General features: G+C 37.4%; 2 protein-coding genes across 7 annotated transcripts in view; one reads left to right on the forward strand and one right to left on the reverse strand.

The window, feature by feature from the left end:
* Positions 1 to 331: 331 nt before the first annotated feature.
* Positions 332 to 18,135, forward strand: part of bcan (brevican) — a 33,168-nt gene continuing 15,364 nt past the window's right edge. For 2 of the 3 annotated variants that reach the window (XM_026184372.1, XM_026184373.1), the window contains exons 1-2: positions 333 to 600; positions 15,431 to 15,513. In XM_026184372.1, coding sequence (XP_026040157.1) covers positions 596 to 600; positions 15,431 to 15,513 — 88 coding nt within the window. In that variant the 5' untranslated portion in view covers positions 333 to 595. Of the gene's footprint in view, positions 601 to 15,430; positions 15,514 to 18,135 lie in introns of all 3 variants that reach the window. The other variant, XM_026184371.1, reaches the window with a different exon arrangement.
* Positions 6,362 to 11,862, reverse strand: LOC113031881 (uncharacterized). 4 transcript variants are annotated; one of them, XM_026184378.1, is made up of 6 exons: positions 11,558 to 11,862; positions 10,605 to 10,665; positions 10,449 to 10,493; positions 8,711 to 8,866; positions 8,415 to 8,507; positions 6,362 to 7,489 (listed from the first exon to the last, which is right to left on the reverse strand). In XM_026184378.1, exons 4-6 carry the CDS (start codon positions 8,780 to 8,782, stop codon positions 7,175 to 7,177), a joined length of 480 nt encoding a protein of 159 aa, XP_026040163.1. In that variant the 5' UTR covers positions 8,783 to 8,866; positions 10,449 to 10,493; positions 10,605 to 10,665; positions 11,558 to 11,862; the 3' UTR covers positions 6,362 to 7,174. The 4 variants fall into 4 exon arrangements, with proteins under 4 accessions (XP_026040163.1, XP_026040162.1, XP_026040164.1 ...); XM_026184377.1 differs by having other exon boundaries at positions 10,445 to 10,493; XM_026184379.1 differs by lacking the exons at positions 10,449 to 10,493; positions 10,605 to 10,665.

An 18,135-nucleotide genomic window follows, 5' to 3' on the forward strand; every position in this document is an offset into this window, starting at 1 on the left:
AAGTCTTAAAAGTTGAGACCACACTTTATATGTCAGGAGAACTATTTTAAACTTAGCATATATTCTGGAATTAGCAGGGAGCCAATGACGAGAAGCCAGTATTTAAGAAATATGACCTCTCTTTCTTGCACCTGGTCACACTCTCCCTGCAGCGTTTTGGATTAATTGGAGGCTTTTTAGGAAACTTTTAGGGGGGGAAAGATAACACTGAATGACAATAGTCTTATAGATGTAATGAATGCATGAACTAGTTTACCAGCATCAAATTATGGGCTATGGGGACGACCCGCTTATGATACTGATGATAAGTATCCTCATTTGTTCATTCTTTAGCAGAAGGAGGAGGAGGAGGGAGTTCTTGGGCTTTTAAAAGTGCTCACATCCCAGTTTCTCCTCTCTCCACCTCCTCTCATTTTGGTGGCGGGGAAGGACGGGAGTGAAAATCTCTACTTCTCATCTGCAGTCGCTTCAGCAGTGAGAGACTCCTGGAGGAATTTCGGTCGGGAAATAGATACAAACACCTGCACCTGTGCCGAGGCTTCTTCGAGAAGAGACGCCGATTAATTTCTGCAAAACCAAGCCGAGAAGTCTAAACATGAAGTAAGTCCTTTATATCTGTTTTGCGAATTTCATTAGTGTAAAACGCGCTTTTAGGTTTTCGACTTCTTTTGATATTTGTTTAAGCCTCTGACCTTGCTACGCATGCATTTTATTTCGAAACACCGTTTGCATTTCTATGGAACGAATTTTTGGGATCGTTACACTTGAAATGCCGAACAATGAGTGATACAGCTTGGTAATACAAAGTAGTGCGCTAACAGCATCACTTAACAACCTCAGCATCACAACGTTACCCCAGAGATGTTTAGTGATAGCATGTGCAGAGCTAGATGTAATAATCGGATGTTGTAAAGAAAAAAGTAGTGATAGCACAATTTAAAAATAGGCTAGAAATAGAAGGAAAAGAATCAGCACATTGTGCATCAGGCATCAAAGGTGAAATGCCCATCTTGCAGAATTACTTGTTTTCAGGGTTTTGTGTCTTATATATTTAGCCAAATTTGTTATCCTTATGTTGCACCTGGTAGATATAAATATATGTAACCTGTAAGTAAGTAAGTAAATAAATCAATTATGGCACAAAAAAAAAGAAGAAAAAAGTATAAGCCAGTGGAAATAACTGTGCCATTAACATGCAATCAATACCTTAATAGAAATAAAGTTTTAAAAATTTATTTATTTATTGATGTATTTCCTTTTTTGTTATTTTCTCTTTGGAGAAACAGTTTCAAAGTTAATTAGTTCAGGTTTGAGATGTGTTTTCTCCTCATTTAGCTGTAAAAACGTCACATATATTCAACACAATGTACAAGTGTATGCATCAATTTTCAGTGCTGCATCAGAAATTACAAATACAAAAATACAAAATTCAGCATTTATGTAAAGTGCTGAATCTTGGGTTTACATTCACACTCAATGAGAAAAGTTTGAATTGTTACCTGGTTGTTATCCTGCAGCTCTCCACTTTTGTTTACTTATACAGGCCTTAATTTGAATATTCATATAATAATTGAAACTACCTTTCTCTATAATATAAGTCAGCTTGCACTTGTTCAGACAGCATCACTGAATGTCTTTTCTTGTCAGTCTCATATATAGGAATTCAAATAGGGTATTATTATTACTGTTCCACATGGAAAAAACTTTGATTTAAACTTGGGCAGTTAGGTGAACGTTTGCAATCGGGAAAAGAAAAGCACCAGAACTCATGCAGATCTACTGTTTATTTTAGGGGCCAATTTACATATTAACAAACTACTAAGTTCATTTTCCAAAGTCAAACCTTTTCGATAACTAAAAAATAAAAAGAAACAGTCCTTCATTTGAATTCTGTGTAACCAACAATCCTTTATACAGAATCTATTTCTCATTCCAAATTCTGAACATCTAAAGTGTACAGTATCATAATCCGTGAACTTTTTTACTTCTGTCTATTCATCTTCTATATGTGAAGCCTGATCCAGTGGTTTAAATTTAGAGGTTTCAGTAGATCAACAGAGTTCTGGAAAGACAATTTATAGCGCTGTTAAAATCCATTACATACTGATTCACATACTTACACGATCACAGACCATATTACGCACTGTTCTTAAAAACCTGTTGCAGAGAAATTAAGACCAACAATTTGATCTCTGAACATTGCAGAAACTCATCAACTTAAATTTGATATGCAGATTGCTCTGCACATATGGGAGTCACTAAGAAACTTATTCTTTTGACCTTTAAATGTAATGTTCACACATTGCCTCAAGGAAATGGCTGCTATACAAATGGAATTACTGCATCTGTACAAACCCAGCACATAATAGATTTTAGAGAATGTAACAACCCTTCCATGTTTATATAACCACTTTTATGTAAGGACCAAGGTTTGACTTGGCTAATCTGTTTGTATTGATCAGCTTTACTTTATTCTAGAATCGTAAAAGGCATTACATCTTGGTGCATATCTGATCACTTCCTTTCATTTTTTGAGTGGATATGGTAAATGTAATGTAAATGTTGCTGTTAATTTCTATTTAAGCATGTGGCGAGTGGAGTTTTCCAATAGGGTAAATTTTAACTCAATCAATTAGTTGTGGGCTCTCAGCAACAGATGATACAGCTGGCTCTCTGTGGGGGCCATAAGCAATCAGGTCATCGTGTTCACTGCCCTTTCCCATAACTTCAAAAGGTGTTGCTTCTCTAAAGCAGCAGCAAGTTTCTATCTCTTCCAAAAAGTATATAATGAAACCAGTGCTGTTGTTTTTTCTCACTTTGTCTGAGGCATAAGCCCTTAAAACTCACAGCAGATCTGCCTAATCGGCTTGTGGCACACAGACTACAACACACTCACACACACAAACTCACACAAGTCTAACGGCTGCTGTAGCTAACACCCAGAGACTTGTAGCTTATGGCTTTTGTCACTGCTTTAAAAGTTTTGCCCTCCAGCGCACAGAGTCAGCGGCTAACAGCTAACAAGACATGACTGCTGCCTGAGGCTGCCTGGTGAGCTGTTCCAAATCATTCCTGTGAACTTAACATCTCTCTCAGCACTCAGTCATGCTGTATGGAGCCTCTTTCTTCTTTTCTGCCTCCCCTATTCTCTTTGAGGTTTTTCTTGCTTCCAGCCCTCCCTGGCTGCTCCTTGCTTCCTGTCAGATTGTGTCTATTCGGGGTGGGAGGTGGGGGTGTTCAGGTTGCCCCTGGAGATGGGCAGGCTGATCCATTCTAGGTGGTGTGATGTGGGACTGGTGGGATGGGGTAGTGAGGATCTGCCGAGGGGCGACAGGAGTTTACTGTGGGGGTCCTTTCTTAGAGAAAATGGAGGGGTACAGTGGAGGTCAGGTTTGACCAATGATGGGCTGGCAAGTAGTTTTTGAATCCATTCTTAAATCTGAATGACAGCAGCAAAAAGAGGCAGTTTTAGACTGTGTGGTGAAAGGCTTTCGGTGCTACTGAGTTCCTTTGCATTTATTATTTTCGAATCCTTTAATAAAAGTACTTATAAATTCTGTTTAAACTTCTTCTTTTTTCATAATTAATTTCTGATGTCGGTTAGCATAAATATATATATATGAAAATACTTTTTTAAAAAAGTGACAGTAACTTTAAACTGTACACAAACTGTGAACAGGTTATCATAAGTTCAGCAGTAACTTACTGGAGGCTAGATAGCAGTAAGATACTGTAAAAAAAATGTTAACACGTTTTTAATATGTTTTTATTTTTAATACAATTCTTGCAAATGAAATTACAGTACAATGAAAAAAATTTAAAGCGACTTTATTGTAAATGCTATTACAATAGGATGTTTTTGCTGTAAAAATACAGTAGTAAAATATAGATTTTACAGTAGTAAAATAGACATTATATAGATACATGAAATAACAACCTCTAAGTTGATTTTGATTGTATTACAACTCAAGGTCCTAGTGTCTTTCAGAAGTGTAGCTTCTTCTACTGGTCACTAAAGCACACATACCACAGCTTTAATATGATTCAGTAAGAGAAAAAATTGTTTGATCTTCACTATTGTGTAAATTCTTCTTACAGCTTTGATGCTAACTAACATAAGTAGATTTGCATGTTCCTTACTGTAAATAAAAGAGCTAAGGAAAGCTAAATCCATCCATCCCCTTTGTACTGCCAGTAAAGATCTGGGTCACCGGGGCAGCAGTCCAAGCACAGAAGCCCAGACCGCTCTCTCCTCAGCCAACTCCTCCAGTTCTTTTCGGGAAATACAAACTCTTTCTCCAAAGTGAAAACGATCTGTAAGGGTGAGACTAAGACACCTTTTGGAAGCTAATTTTTACCCCTCGTATTCATAATCTTATCAGGCTGGAGCACTGATGAACTTAAGAGCATCACATAATTTACAAATATCTGAGGCAGTATTCTAAGACCTAACACTCAAAAAAACTCCAAAAAGTGAAAAAGTGTGAAATAATTCTAAAAACTGTAAACTTAGCACTGCTGTCATAAACCTTTAGTGTGTCAAGCTTAGTGTAATTCTAAAGGTAGATTTTCCTTGAAATTCACAATGACAGAACTCCAATGTCTTCTTTTTTGCAAACACTTAACTGTGGTTGATGCTCTAAAGATGCAGTAATGCAGTCAACCCGTTTACAGAAATGTCAGCATGTGTGCTGCACTTAGCTTTCTGCTGGAGCATCAGCCCTCTCATCACATCCTGGGTAAAGTGACAAATGGGCCAAACTCTCACAAAGCTGGTGCAGTCCTTAAGAATGTAGTTCACCCCCTCTACCTCCCTTCCAGCCTCAAATGACCTTTCCTGGCATACTTAGCGGTCAAACATCCTCTCTCTTGGCCCTCACTGCATTTCCCTTAAGGTGAAGTCACTGACTATTCAGTCACTTGTGATGCCTGACTTTGCACTTCTGTTGTTGACCAGAATGCATCCATTGCCTGGCAAAAAAGAGCTCTCTCTCTTGTTATTTCTCCTTCACTCTGTGTGTCTCTATAAACTTCATGCCCTGTGGAAATGTGGTCATGGTGGGAGGCTACGCCCACAGAGGAGCTGAATTATCAAGTGAGGGAGACAGATAGCTGATAGTTTGCAGAAAGTTTCACATCAGTGTGACCTGAAGATGAATAAAATGAGCATGGAAGATGCAATTACTGTCTTATTTACTCAAGCTTGTTCAACTATTATAGAAGTTATTAATGTTAGAATTTGAAATGATCTTAATAAAATATCTCTTTGTGTGAATACTTATGTGTAAGAACTTCTTCTTCTTCTTTTGTTTTTACAATATTTTCATATTTGTATGCTGCTTTTTATTCATTGATACTCTATGTGAGACATCTAAATCTCTCGCGTCTCAGATTTTATCAGCAAGTCAAGCTAGCTGGTGTTGTGCTCATTTAATAAATCCTAGTTTTGTAGATGAGATGTTGACATCCCAGTTATATTAAAAAAAAAAAAAACAGCAACCAGTAAGATTGTGGGTGAAATTGGAAATGCATTTGCTTTTGACAGCCTTAAGGTGTCATGCAAAGTGTTCTGCTTTTGGTTACTTTGCTCATCAAATGTGGGAACTCTTTAACAGTAACACTTAGTAATATTACATATGCAAAATTCCCATTGATAGAATTGAGTTCTATCTATTTGGCCAGGAGATATTGAAGTCAGCCAGTCAAATAAGCTAATTGACTAAAAGGTGTCAGACATCAGACATCAGCATTTCATTTGTGCAACTATGTTTAAACTTTTTAAGATTATAGCTGGTAATCAAGCAGACAATCAGTCCACATATTTATTTTTTGTAAAAAGTGCAATAGTTGGTGCAATAGAATAGACAGAACTGAGTATCGTGCTTCGTAATTGGCATCGACACTGAAGCCAGCCCAGGCTTCAATGCTGATGCCAGCGACAGATGGGATTTCTTGAGGAGCAGCTGCACTCAAAAAAATCTGTTGTTGGATGAACACAATTTAATCATGGCACCCTTTTTGCACACAATTTAACCAAGTACAATAAACCCTTTTCGATCATGTCAAACCAACACATTTAGCATTTGGTGGTTTAATGTAATCAGATTACGTTGGATCAACATACTATACTTACATTGATTTGAAGTGATTTATTTAAGTATGTAGAGTGAAATTTGTTTTAATTCATTCTACACAATTTAAAAAGTTTAGGAAAACAGAATTAAATCTTGTTGTTTCAACAACTACTTTGTTAATCAAGGCAATGATTTCACTCATTTCAACCAAATTATTTCAATTAGATTTGTTTACATTTGTTACACATTTAGAAACCCACTACTTTACAAAAAAAGTCACAATCAGATTATGATAACATTATCTTTATTAACTGGATTTAGTGGACAATATAAAAGCTTACCATTTTTGTACACCTGCAAGCATTATGCCACTTCAAAAGGTAAAATGTTAGAATACTTATTTACATAGGTAATATGTTGGAACCAAAGCTTCCACAACTAAAAACAGATGCAAAATTTGCTCAATATATCGACTGCATTTTAAAAAATTAAACTAAAAGATAAAAATACATCTCCCACTTGGCAAGTTAAAACATGTGACAAAATCGAATTGTGTGAATTTGGAAAAATAAAATAAAATAATTAGAAATATTTTGGGGGCAATACAACAACAACAAAAAATTCCATAGGTGATGAAAATCTATATTTGTTTGGTGTATCTCATTGAAATAATTATTAGTTTGACCAATTTTTATATTTCTGTATTTGTTTTTTTAATTTTGGTTGCAGTCCTCCACAGCTAGCAATATAGTTTTGCTGTGTTTTAAAACATGTTAGCAAGCAAAATGGAAACAATAATACAGTGAACTTAACAGGTGGCAGTGGTCTTAAACTTTACAGGACCTTGATACATAAACACAACATAGTACTTCTGTCAGTACTTCTGATCCATTTTGAGCCATCTATATAAGGACAAACAAAAATCATCTGCAGTGCTGTATAAAAGGTGAATTGCCCAACAGAGAGAATCCAAAAACTTAAAAAAAATGTTTTAAATGAAAGAAAAAAAATATAAACAACTCAAATATTAACATTATATATTGGAAATCACCATTGCACCAATGAACCATTCAAGACCTATCAGGCATTTTCAAGTGCTCTCACCCCATAAGCTTGTTTTTCAGAAACTGTACCTTTGAAGACAGCTTTTGTCCATCAAGATTTAAAAGTATCTTCTGGAGGACTTCAAAGGTGCATTTAAGTTCTGGTGGGTAGCTCAGGTTCAAACGGTATATGAGTCCAAACAACAGAGCACATGCTTGTGCAATGTTACCCAAATCAGTGTTAGCCTCCACACCCTCAATCACGACACCAACGTCCTCTGGGTCATCTTCAGGTTCAGCACCCTCCTTCTGGATGACGTACACCCCCATCACAGTTTGCTCCATGCAGCTTTTTGCCTCGCTGTCCGTATCCTACATGAAAAAGTATAAGACAACAAAGTAAAATTTAAGAGATTGTTTAAACAACTGTTTCTATGCTGTTCATAAAATCCAAGTAGTCAAAGTAATAAACAGAAAATTACACCACTAAAGTAGTTGTTAGTAATTACTCCAATACATAAATTATAAAATACACCTGGCATAATTGACCTCTCACCGGCCCCTCCCCCGAAAGGGCCATTGTCCAATTACACATTATAGCAACCGTTACTGTGTCTGACAAACATTAACCTCAAGCAAGATGGAGAAGCGGTGTGCCCACCGATACGCCGAGAGATTGTGTCTGGAGGAGTTGTGTTCTTTCCATTCACAAAGTCAAAAACAACGTGAATGGATTAAACAGTGTGTATGGCCCCATTCCCAGGTAAATGTACCGAACATTATGAAGCATGTCTGCTCGCACATTCGGGTACCCATTGGTGCGCAGAGGAAACCATTTGTTTGTCGGACGTAGCAAGAGTAACTTAGGGGGACAGGACTCGAGAAAAGGCTAACTCAGCTGCTAAAATAAAACAGGTATAGAAGTGTTAGTACTAAACAGCTCAAAGTTCATAGACATTTCTATTTACAAATACTGATGACCATAACAATGAAAAAACAACAGGACTTGTTTTAATCCAAGTACAGATTCAAAAGCAATATAGTCTTGATGCATGTTAAATGCATTGTATGTTTGTGTATCAAGTTTAAGTAGGCATAAATTTCTTTCCTTCCAATACCAAATTCCAGAAATTCTTTATTGCAACGCTTAATACTGTTTGGTATTCAAGACATCCTTTCCCCAATACCAGGTGTCTTGTTGCTAATCTCAAAATTTTAATTTTAATGATTTGCATTTGAGGCAACGTCACAATTTGTATGAGAATGTTACAGACAACATGCTGTCACAATGGCTCACCAAGTACTCCTTTATTAACTTCTCATAGTCTTCGTTTAGGTGGATGCACAAAGACTTCAAGATGCATGCTCGTCTGGTATGGATGTTGTCATGCTGGAGAGGAGGAGGAGATAATATGAGCCAAAACCAGTCTGTTTTTCTTAAAGCTAGGGTAATCAGTTAACTTGCATAATTATTCTTTAGGTTAGAACCTGGCATGTACCACTTGTTAAGCCGAAACAAAATTGACAACTTCATCTCCAAATAAAAGTTATTTTTGCTGCCTATGACAAAGTCTACTCAATCCTAATACAAACCTTGGAGATGGCAAGCATGAGACCTCTTATTTTCTTTCCACGTGTCCCTCCTTTGGTCAGAAAGATTTCCATTAAGCGTGGCGCGTATTGGTCAAGCTCGGCAAAGAAAGTAGATAGCAGAGGCTTTGTGGTGATTCGCAGAAACTCCTTCTCAATCTGCAATAGAGAACAAATACATTGATTAAAAACGCAACTGTATATTTCACTCACTTCACATCTAAGCTGACTAAAGCTGCTTTTAGAAGACCATGCAGACATCAGTGCTGTCTGTGTAGGACATGAATCAGTCTGTGTCAGATACTGAATTTGAAATTTCCACTAAAGTCACAAGTAAGAGGCAAGTGGAACCAAGATCTAGGCCATTTGCTTTTTGAAGTTTGCAAAGACTGCTAAATTGCACCAGTGGTAGTTCACTCTTTGCAACACAGTATGCTGTTCTAAACAGATTTTTCAGGTTTATTTTTAGTATATTATTCGCAATTGGTGTTTGTTCTGGGAAAGATATTGCAGACTGAGCAATAATCCATTTCTAATGGGGGCCTTTCTTAAAATGACTGGTCCCAGTAACAAAGGCGCTTGTCGACTCAGAAATCGAGGGAAAACCAACAACACACCCGGCAGAACATTATGTTATTTACACGGGTGCACATAAGTGGTCCGCATGTGCGCATTCGCTGTCAAAATAAAAGACGCGCAACAGATAAGAAGTTGCAACGCACGTTTGCATCCATATAAAAGGCACTGTTTTTGTCCGCTAGAGTGGGATTTTCACGGCACATTCTGCACCACATCTGTGTGTTCATCATTTGTTTGAAGCCAGCTCACCTCCTGCAACCACTTTTGCGAGAATACGCGCTTCTTTTGTGGTTCGGACTCCTTCTGACATTTCTTTGGAGGTGGAGGAAAACCAAAGTAATTGCTTAAAGGAGCTTCTTCGACATATTTAAGAGTTCTAAACAAATATGTCCTCCTCCAGAAAATCTTATGTATGCAAACACGCGTTGCAACTTCTTATCTTGTGCGCGTTTTTTATTTTGACAGCAAATACGCACTTGCGGACCACTTATGTGCAGCCCCGGTTATATAGCTCGTCATGTTGCAGCCACAGAAATTCTTTTGTCCATGAAACCATAAAGCTGCACTTTCTTTTTGCCTTATAGTCTGATTTGTCATAACTTTTCCGTTTTGTGGCAAGCTTTTCTTTGGCTGTCACTTCTTCACCCTGACCTGTCTTATTTGGCTAAGCAGAACTACAATTAATATCCTGCTGCTTTTACACACGCACTCACATAACACTCAGCGATTGTCTGCGCGATCAACCTCTCACATGTTTAAGCTGCGGGAGATTTCACTTGTCATGTTTGCATAGTAAGCTAACGATTGATAAGACGATGTCAGAGGAATTGGTGCACAAATTATCATCACTCACAGATCAGTGCTGTCGCTCTCTATACACAGGTCGCGCGATTGCAAAGTGAAAGCAAAAAACAAGCGCAAATTCAAACGCGATTTCAATATGTCACATATTGACAGTGGCTCACCGATGCCAATGACATAATTACCCAGCTACATTTCCGAAAGAATGCAGAAGCATTGACATATATTTTTCCTTCTTATGACAGCCCGACGGGCAGGGCAGAGATAGATTTTGGTAGCCCGACTGGAAAAATCGCTAGCCCTGGGACGTCGGGCTAGCCATTTTGCGAGCCCTGTACAGTGTTTCAATAATTGTACCTACTACTCTCCCTGATGGAACAACGCTTGCACTGCCACATACAAGTCACTGAAAGAAAAAAAGAAAAGCAGTTTTAAGGATAGTTTTATTGGCACCTTTTTTTCACTTTGATTAAATCATAAAACTATCATAAAAAATATATGATGGTAAAAGGCTTACCATGTATTAAAGAGGAGGCACAAACAATCAGAAAAAGGGGTCAGCTTTCTTTGTGGTGTTACTATGGTAAAGAAAACAGAAAAAATTATTTTATAAAAATTCCACAGTGGATTTTTTTTTACTTTGTTGCAAATGTATAAAAAAATACAAATACATATAAATACCTCTTGCAATAAAAAATTCACAGATAAATATCCAATCTGTTGCCAAATGTAATAGCAGTGTTTCACACTATGCAATAAAGATGCTGGTAGTTGCGGTATAGGTCCGACAGGCAATTTTCATAACTATCCGCCATTGCCCTTTCCTCTGACCTCGTGTTTATGCTCTTTTTCCCATGCACTAGCATCAAGTCAATTCGAAGGATGCAGCCCCTGAATTTGGACACAGCTAATATTTAGCAAATCGCGCATGCTAGTTTAACTTGCATTACTGTGAGAGGCTGAATGCTTAAAATAAAAGGAGAGAGAAAGAAAGAAAAAATGCAAATGATAATAAAAAAAGTGAACAAAGACCATGTCTTGCAATAACCGTCATTTAAAACCAAAGTGAATGCTAACAGAGCTAGGTAGAAGTTCAATGAGACAACCATACTAGCTTTAGCTAACTTCATTTACTTTGAAAGTGAATTACAAACGTGTTAAATATTGAATTAAACATATCAATAACCGCTAAAAACACTATAAGACTAACTGCAAAAACGGGTAAAAAAAAAAAAAAGAAAAACAATGAAGTGGAAATGCTAATAATAGTATAAATATACCCAGAGCGGATTATAAATCAGGTATTAGACGGTACCGATTGGCACCGTCTAATACCAGATTTTCACTGTATTTGCTCCACTCCCGCTGTCTAATGACAACTTACACATTTGGAATTAAAAACATTGTTAAACAATTAATGGACAAAACAACTTCGTTTGACTAAGATATTTTGAGTTATTTATTACTTACCTGTATTGTGGAAGATTCCGCAGAGGGAAATGGCAGTCCACTGAACACATATAACTTCTCCGCGTTCCCGCCTCTTCACTTTTGGGAAGTTTGAGCATGCGCACTAGGCATCGGTTTTAGAGTTGTTGATTTAAAATAATTACATTTAATTGAACTGAAGAATGCAAATCTAGTTCATTAAACTTTTTGTTATTTTATGTTAAACCAACAACTGATAATGATTTAAAAACCTAAACTCAATATGTTCATGTTAAATAGACAAATGTCTATTGAATTAATCAAACAACTGCCTTAGTTGACTTTTTTGAGTGTGTTGGAGACCCTCTTTTATAGTGATGATGTACGCTAAACAAAAGCAGGGGAAGGGACCGTGTAAATTCTGTGGTAAAATATTAAGTTGCATAAAATAAAAATACTCATGTAAAATCAAACTTGTTTGAATTGTCTAAATTACATTTATTTATTTTGTTACCCACACCTTTTTATGTGCTGAGCTGTACTTTGGTAATCTTTATGTAACATGTAAATGTTTCTCAAGGGCACTCTTTCTCATATGACAAATTTTTAGTGAATTTCACTTTTCTTTTCTTTAGCCCGTTCCCATTTAAGTTTAGTGGATATCGGTACCTGTCAGTCTAAATCTCTGTTCGGTTAAATTGATTTGAACGGCCAGCTTTATCCCATGTGGCATTTCTCCCTTCAAAGCCTTCAAAGCCTTCATATTTGTCCATTATAAGAGCCTTTGAGCGATTATTTATTAATCCTGTTTTGATTAGAAGTCTGTCTCTGCTGAGACTATAAAACAAACTTCAGTTTCTCTCGTCATCACGTGTTTAATACTCCTTTCAGTCAAAAGGAAACGTTCACTGACACAACTGTCTGATTCCAGAGTTGCACATTCATCTTCAGCTAAGGCAGACAGACAGTCCACCTTCTTCTCCTCTCCACAGGCAACTTGTAAAAAGAGCTTGCATAAAAGATCTAAGAGTCTGAATGAACCATTTACTCTCATTCAGCCTCATTTATTTCCTCCTGTTGAACCTCTCGTTAATGCAGACCCACCGGCGAAGTGTTGTCAGGTTTTGTCCCCTGTGGGAAGGAGTGACCTGCTCGGTTTTTGCTTGGTTGTGGTTGAATCATCTGGCCAATAATCTGCCATCTGTTGATAATTCTAACTAAAAAAAAAAGAAAAAAGAGATAGAAGAGGTTTTGAATTTAATTGTTGCTTTTTATTCTCAACGTAGCTTTAGAAATAAATTACAAACTCATGAAGGTTTTTCTTTACTAAAAAACAGATTATAAGACTATTTTAAGTCCTAAGGCCACAAGCTGTTCCAGTAGAAATTAAAGTATAATCAATAACTGACTGAGTTTTGGTCTTAACTTGCATGACGAGTTCTTGAGGAAAGAATGTAATATTATAGCTCGGCAGCCTGTCTGCAACTCTTCGTAATATAAAGGCCTTTTCCTCTTGGATAAAAGCCTTTCACACTTTGTTTGTTAGTTGCCATTGTGAAGAAAAAGCAGATAGGAGATAACATAAAATGGTGTAACATACCCTTAGGACTACCAAAAAATACAACAAAGGAAAACAGGACACCAAAAGCAAAAGACAATATGCTCAGGGTAACACGGGTGCTAATAATGGTAACTCTAGTTAAGCTGGAGGTTGGGTTTCAGTCTGACCCTCCGGGGAGTTTTCTAGAAATCAGAATTCAGCTCACACTCCACAGCTCCTGAAGTCTGACTCACAGCAGCCACAAAGCTCCAAGGACACACAGGCAGTCCTTCTCTCTGTCTCCTACACACACTCAGACTCACACACACTCAGACTCACACACAAAAGCGAAAACACCCGGGTATGTTTGAAAAGCTAGCTTTATGGGAACATTCATTCACATAATACATTGCATAGCCCCTTAAAATAACCTTAACTATCACACCTAACAGTCTAACCGTGACTTGAAAAAAAGTCTGTTAAAAATTGATCCTAACTTTAACCCTAAAACCAAGTTTTAACTCTCAAACAGGCCTCGAAAGGGTTGTGAGAAGGTTGCCATTGTAATTGTAATTTGAAGACTAAACTCACATCAAGCTCAAACTAAGAATAAGAATGATAATTGTACACACACACACCCACACATACAAGTTCAAAATATTTACCCAATATAACTAAAAATTAGTAACACAAACAACAGTGCTGATGAAAATATTTGATTGTGACAGCCGGTCACGAACAAACTTGTTCATAATTAATTTATATAAAAATTTAATCTGCACAACTACTTGTTTTAATATTATTTATCATGACTCAAGGTTGTGTTTTTTTTCTCAGAACACCTGGGTGTAGTTTCCCATGAATATCATGAGCTAAATAATAAATAAATTTGTTCTGTTTTTCTGTATTTTCTGATTCTATCCACAAATAGCATGATTCTTTTCCCCACATAGTCAATAGAAAATGTAGTCAGAAATTGTAAATAATGGTTGAAGCATTTCACTAAATGCATGGCTAACAGCTGAAAATCATTTTCTTAGAGTAAACAAATAAAACTATTAGTTATAAACACAATGAATCTGGCTAGCTAAAGTGATGAAAAAAGCTGGAAATCATTAACTAAAAGTCAGTAAGGTGAAACAGCTGAAGCTGTTCTATCTCAGTGAATCATTATTCTTGGAGAATGCATCACTGAAGTATGCAGGCCCAGTCTTAGCCTCTCGTGGCTTTTAGTTTATTCTTGAAGGTGTTATTTTAATAATATTATAAAAAGTCCTTTGTGTTTCCTATCTGCAGTGTTCTAAATTGTATCTTTTGTGGTTGTATCAGCATTACTTTTGATGGCTACGCTCATCATTCTCTCATTTTTTCCTGCAAAGATGCTCATGTTATCCGCTCACTGGCTTTATTAGACAGTTTAAACATGATATGAAAGCAGGTGTCACTACCTGTCTGCTTTGAGTTTGATGAATCTCTCAAATCAGTGCGTGTCTTTTTTATTCTCTCCTTAGTGAGACACTCATATTTGCAGATACTTGCTGTCAGGTGTTGTGGAACAGCAGCTGCAGCTGTCTACAATGTCATGAACCAAGAATGCTTAAAAAAGGATAAAAGTAGTGCACTCTAAAAAGTTGCCTTCAAGTTTTTCAGTGAGGCTGCATTATTGGCACAAGAAGTCAAGTTCACACTGTTTTGTAGTTCTTTAAAAGCTGCATTTCAGCGGCTGACATCAAAAGTGTTTGACCCTTTCAAAAACGGGTGACTGCAGTTGTCATTTTTAGTAACAAATAAAAACCTAACAACAAACAAAATAGAAACAAGAAAGAAAACTGAAAAAGTGTCAATGTTAAAAAAAAAAGGCTTTTCATCGGCTTGTGAAATTGAAGTTACCAAAGACATGCAAGCACCTAAGTAGCTCTGAATGTTACATCATCCAGAGAGAAGAGTTATCTGTTTTTACTGTTGTTGTTGGGAAGCCTCAGTGATGTATTTTAGCAGGTTTTGGACAAAAATTGAGAAACAAATGATAACATGTAAAGCATTAGATTAATTCACAATATTGTAACACAAAAAATATGTTTTATTTGTTTTTATTAAGAAAAATAATGACAATAATCCTTCCTGTGACAGAACCTTTGCTTCTTTTGCACTTCAACTCATCATTTTTTTTTTTTAATTTAATTAGAATTTTTTCTTTGTTTGTTTGATGAAAAGGGATTTAAATTTAATGCACTGGGTACTATAACTGAAAGTGAAGATAGGGTATTAGGAAGTAGTATGCCTAAAAGACATGTTGTTCAAACTGGAGAACTCCTTGTCATATTCAGGTTCGCACATTATGTCCCTCTGTCTCCTTTCTTGTCTTTTACCCACAGGCTGGATGTGCCTCTGCGTGCGCTGCTGTGCGCCATCTGTTTCTTTGTCCTGCTATCGCCCTCTACTTCCCTCCATGAGCCTGGTATGCACCTCTCCCTTTCTATCTCCGTCACTTTCACCACTGCCATCCACTACTGACATCCACAGCTTCATTAAATCACACCTGACCTCTAACATTTTAGGGCAGTAGGGTCCTCTTAAATCATTTGATGTCATCTATTGTTTTTGCTGACATGCACCCTGTGGAAGCCATGCTCAAAGGTATCTGAGTGTTCCAGCTAAAAATCAAGGTTAATTGATGCCGCTATGTAAATGTAGCTCTTTCGTTGTGTCAGCAAAAGAATAAGAAAATTAAAGAAAAAGTAATCAAATGGCTCATTTTGTATATCAACAGGCAATCCCTTAACTTTTCATCTAGTACCATCATCAGGATGAAAGCTGTAACTGTATTTAGCTAACATTAGATTTTGTTGAAACATCATTGTGTCTACGTTTAAGAGAAGTGGCTGAGCCATGTTTGTGTGTCCCTAATTTATATAATATTACTAAAACACAAATATTTACACAATTGTCATCAATGAATAGTATGTATAATAACCCAAGAAATAGCTAATTAAAATTGACCTTTTATGCTCATTTCTAGTTTCATTTCTTTCTTATTCTTGGGCTCTTCTAGAGTAATTTTATGTGATTCACATTTCCTTCTGGGTTTTGGTGCACACCCTTGGTTCATCCACTGTCTGACAAACATGAATTAAATGTAATGTCTCCCTCTCTTTAAGTCAACTTTCCTCTGCTTTGGACACCGACACTGTTATTTAAAACCTCAGCCATGTTTCATATTTTACCCACCAGAGTTTGATTTTGAACTTACCAGTGACTGAATCACATCATTGTCCGCAAACATCACAGTCCACGGAGACTCCTGCCTGCCCACATCTGTCAGCCTGTCCATCACCATCGCAAAGAAGAAAGGGCTTGGAGACAATTTCTGATGTAATCTCGTGCTAACCTGAAATTCATCTGTCTCTCCTATCACACACCTCAGCACTGTCTCACCGTCCTCATACATGTCCTGCACCAACCTCAAATACCTTTCTGTCACTTCTAACTTCCTCACACAATACCACAGTTCCCCTCTTGGCACCCAATCATATGCTTTCACTAGATACACAAAGAAACAGCGCAGCTCCTGTCAAAGCAAACATCACATCTGTAATGCATGAAGCCATATTACCGCTCACTGATCGTCACCTCTCTGCTTAACCTAGCTTTAACACCTCTGTCACATATCTTCATGATATGGCTCATCAACTTTATCCCATCTGTAGTTATTACAGCGCTGTACATCACCCCTGTCCTTGAAAATCGGTATCAGTTCACTTCTCCACTCTTCAGGTATCCTCTCACTCTCCAAATTTGTGTTCAGAAATCTGGTTTAAAAGTCCACTACGCTCTCTCCAAGACATCTCCATACCACCACAGGCATGTCCTCTGGACAAATCACATTCCTAGTCTTCAACCTCTCCAAAGCTGCCCTCACTTGCTTTGTTGGAACCGTTTTTTCCATCTGTCTTATTCTCTCTCTCATTTTCATTCCTCAGTTCCTCAAACGACTCCTTCAACACTCTCAATACACTCTCTTCACTTGTTAGTATGTTACCACCTATATCTTTAATCATCCTAACCTCCGGCACATCCTTTCAAGTTCAGTCTTTCTATCTAGCCAAATGCTGCAAGTCTCTTTCTCCTTCCTTAGTCTCCAACCTCACATACAAATCACTATAAGCCTTTTTCATTTTTTTACCACCTCTCTATTTGCTGTAAACCACAGCCTTGAATTACTCCTTGACTATCCTACTTTTTCTTTGCCAAAATCTTCCATTCAATGCTTATCTGTACTTTCTCATTCCATCACCAAGTCTCCTTATCCACTTTCCTTTGTCCATAGGATATACAAAACACCATCTTGGCAGCTTCCTTCATCATGCATCTGGTAACTCTACCATATCACCCAATTTCTTCCTCCTTGAATTCCCTGCCACATTCTTCCTTCTTCAACTTCCACCATTTCATTCTTGGATCTACCTTCACTCACTACCTCTTCTTCCCGTCCAAGGTCACCCTATGCCTAGTTTCATTTTCCCCCAAATCCACCTTGAAATATGTGTTCACTACAGCCACATCACTGCTCTCTACTGCTTCAGTGGTAGATAATGCAAAGATCATGGTAGTGAAGGTGAATGAGTGCCTGGGGTCAGCCGGTGCATAAAAGAGGTGAAGAAGAGAGTGTGTCAAGGGTGATATGTGACAGAAGGATAGCAGCAAGTGTGAAAAAGGACAGTTTAGAAGGTGGCAGTGAGACCTACACTATGATGCCTAGTTTGGATATGGTAGCAAAAAGACAGGAGGTAAAACTAAAGGTAGCAGAGTTGTACAGTGACCAGATATGAATGTATATATAAGGGGCATCTCAGGTTGAGCATTTTAGAGAGAAAGTTAGAAAGGCATGGTTGTGAGGGTTTGGATATGTGCAAAGGATAATGAAGATTCATGGATGTAGTAAAGGAAGACATACAGAGGTGATGGAAGACAATGCTGGGAAAAGACTGAGATGCAGGCAACCCAGTCAGTCAGTTTTTCTTTGTTGCAGGCAACAAGGGACAAACTGGGAGCTCTAAAGCTGCTCCGACTCTATGTCTGT

The sequence above is a fragment of the Astatotilapia calliptera genome, chromosome 11 (genome assembly GCF_900246225.1).
Source record: "Astatotilapia calliptera chromosome 11, fAstCal1.2, whole genome shotgun sequence".
Classification (NCBI taxonomy): Eukaryota; Metazoa; Chordata; class Actinopteri; order Cichliformes; family Cichlidae; genus Astatotilapia; species Astatotilapia calliptera.

Excerpts from the sequence above, each read along its gene's own strand:
- LOC113031881 (XM_026184376.1), bottom strand. The coding sequence starts at position 8,968 with ATGTCTGCATGGTCTTCTAAAAGCAGCTTTAGTCAGCTTAGATGTGAA. Across the intron at positions 8,508-8,710 it reads TCATGCTTGCCATCTCCAAG|CATGACAACATCCATACCAG; the intron begins GTTTGTATTAGG and ends CCTCCTCTCCAG. Across the intron at positions 7,490-8,414 it reads AGTTAATAAAGGAGTACTTG|GATACGGACAGCGAGGCAAA; the intron begins GTGAGCCATTGT and ends TTTTTCATGTAG.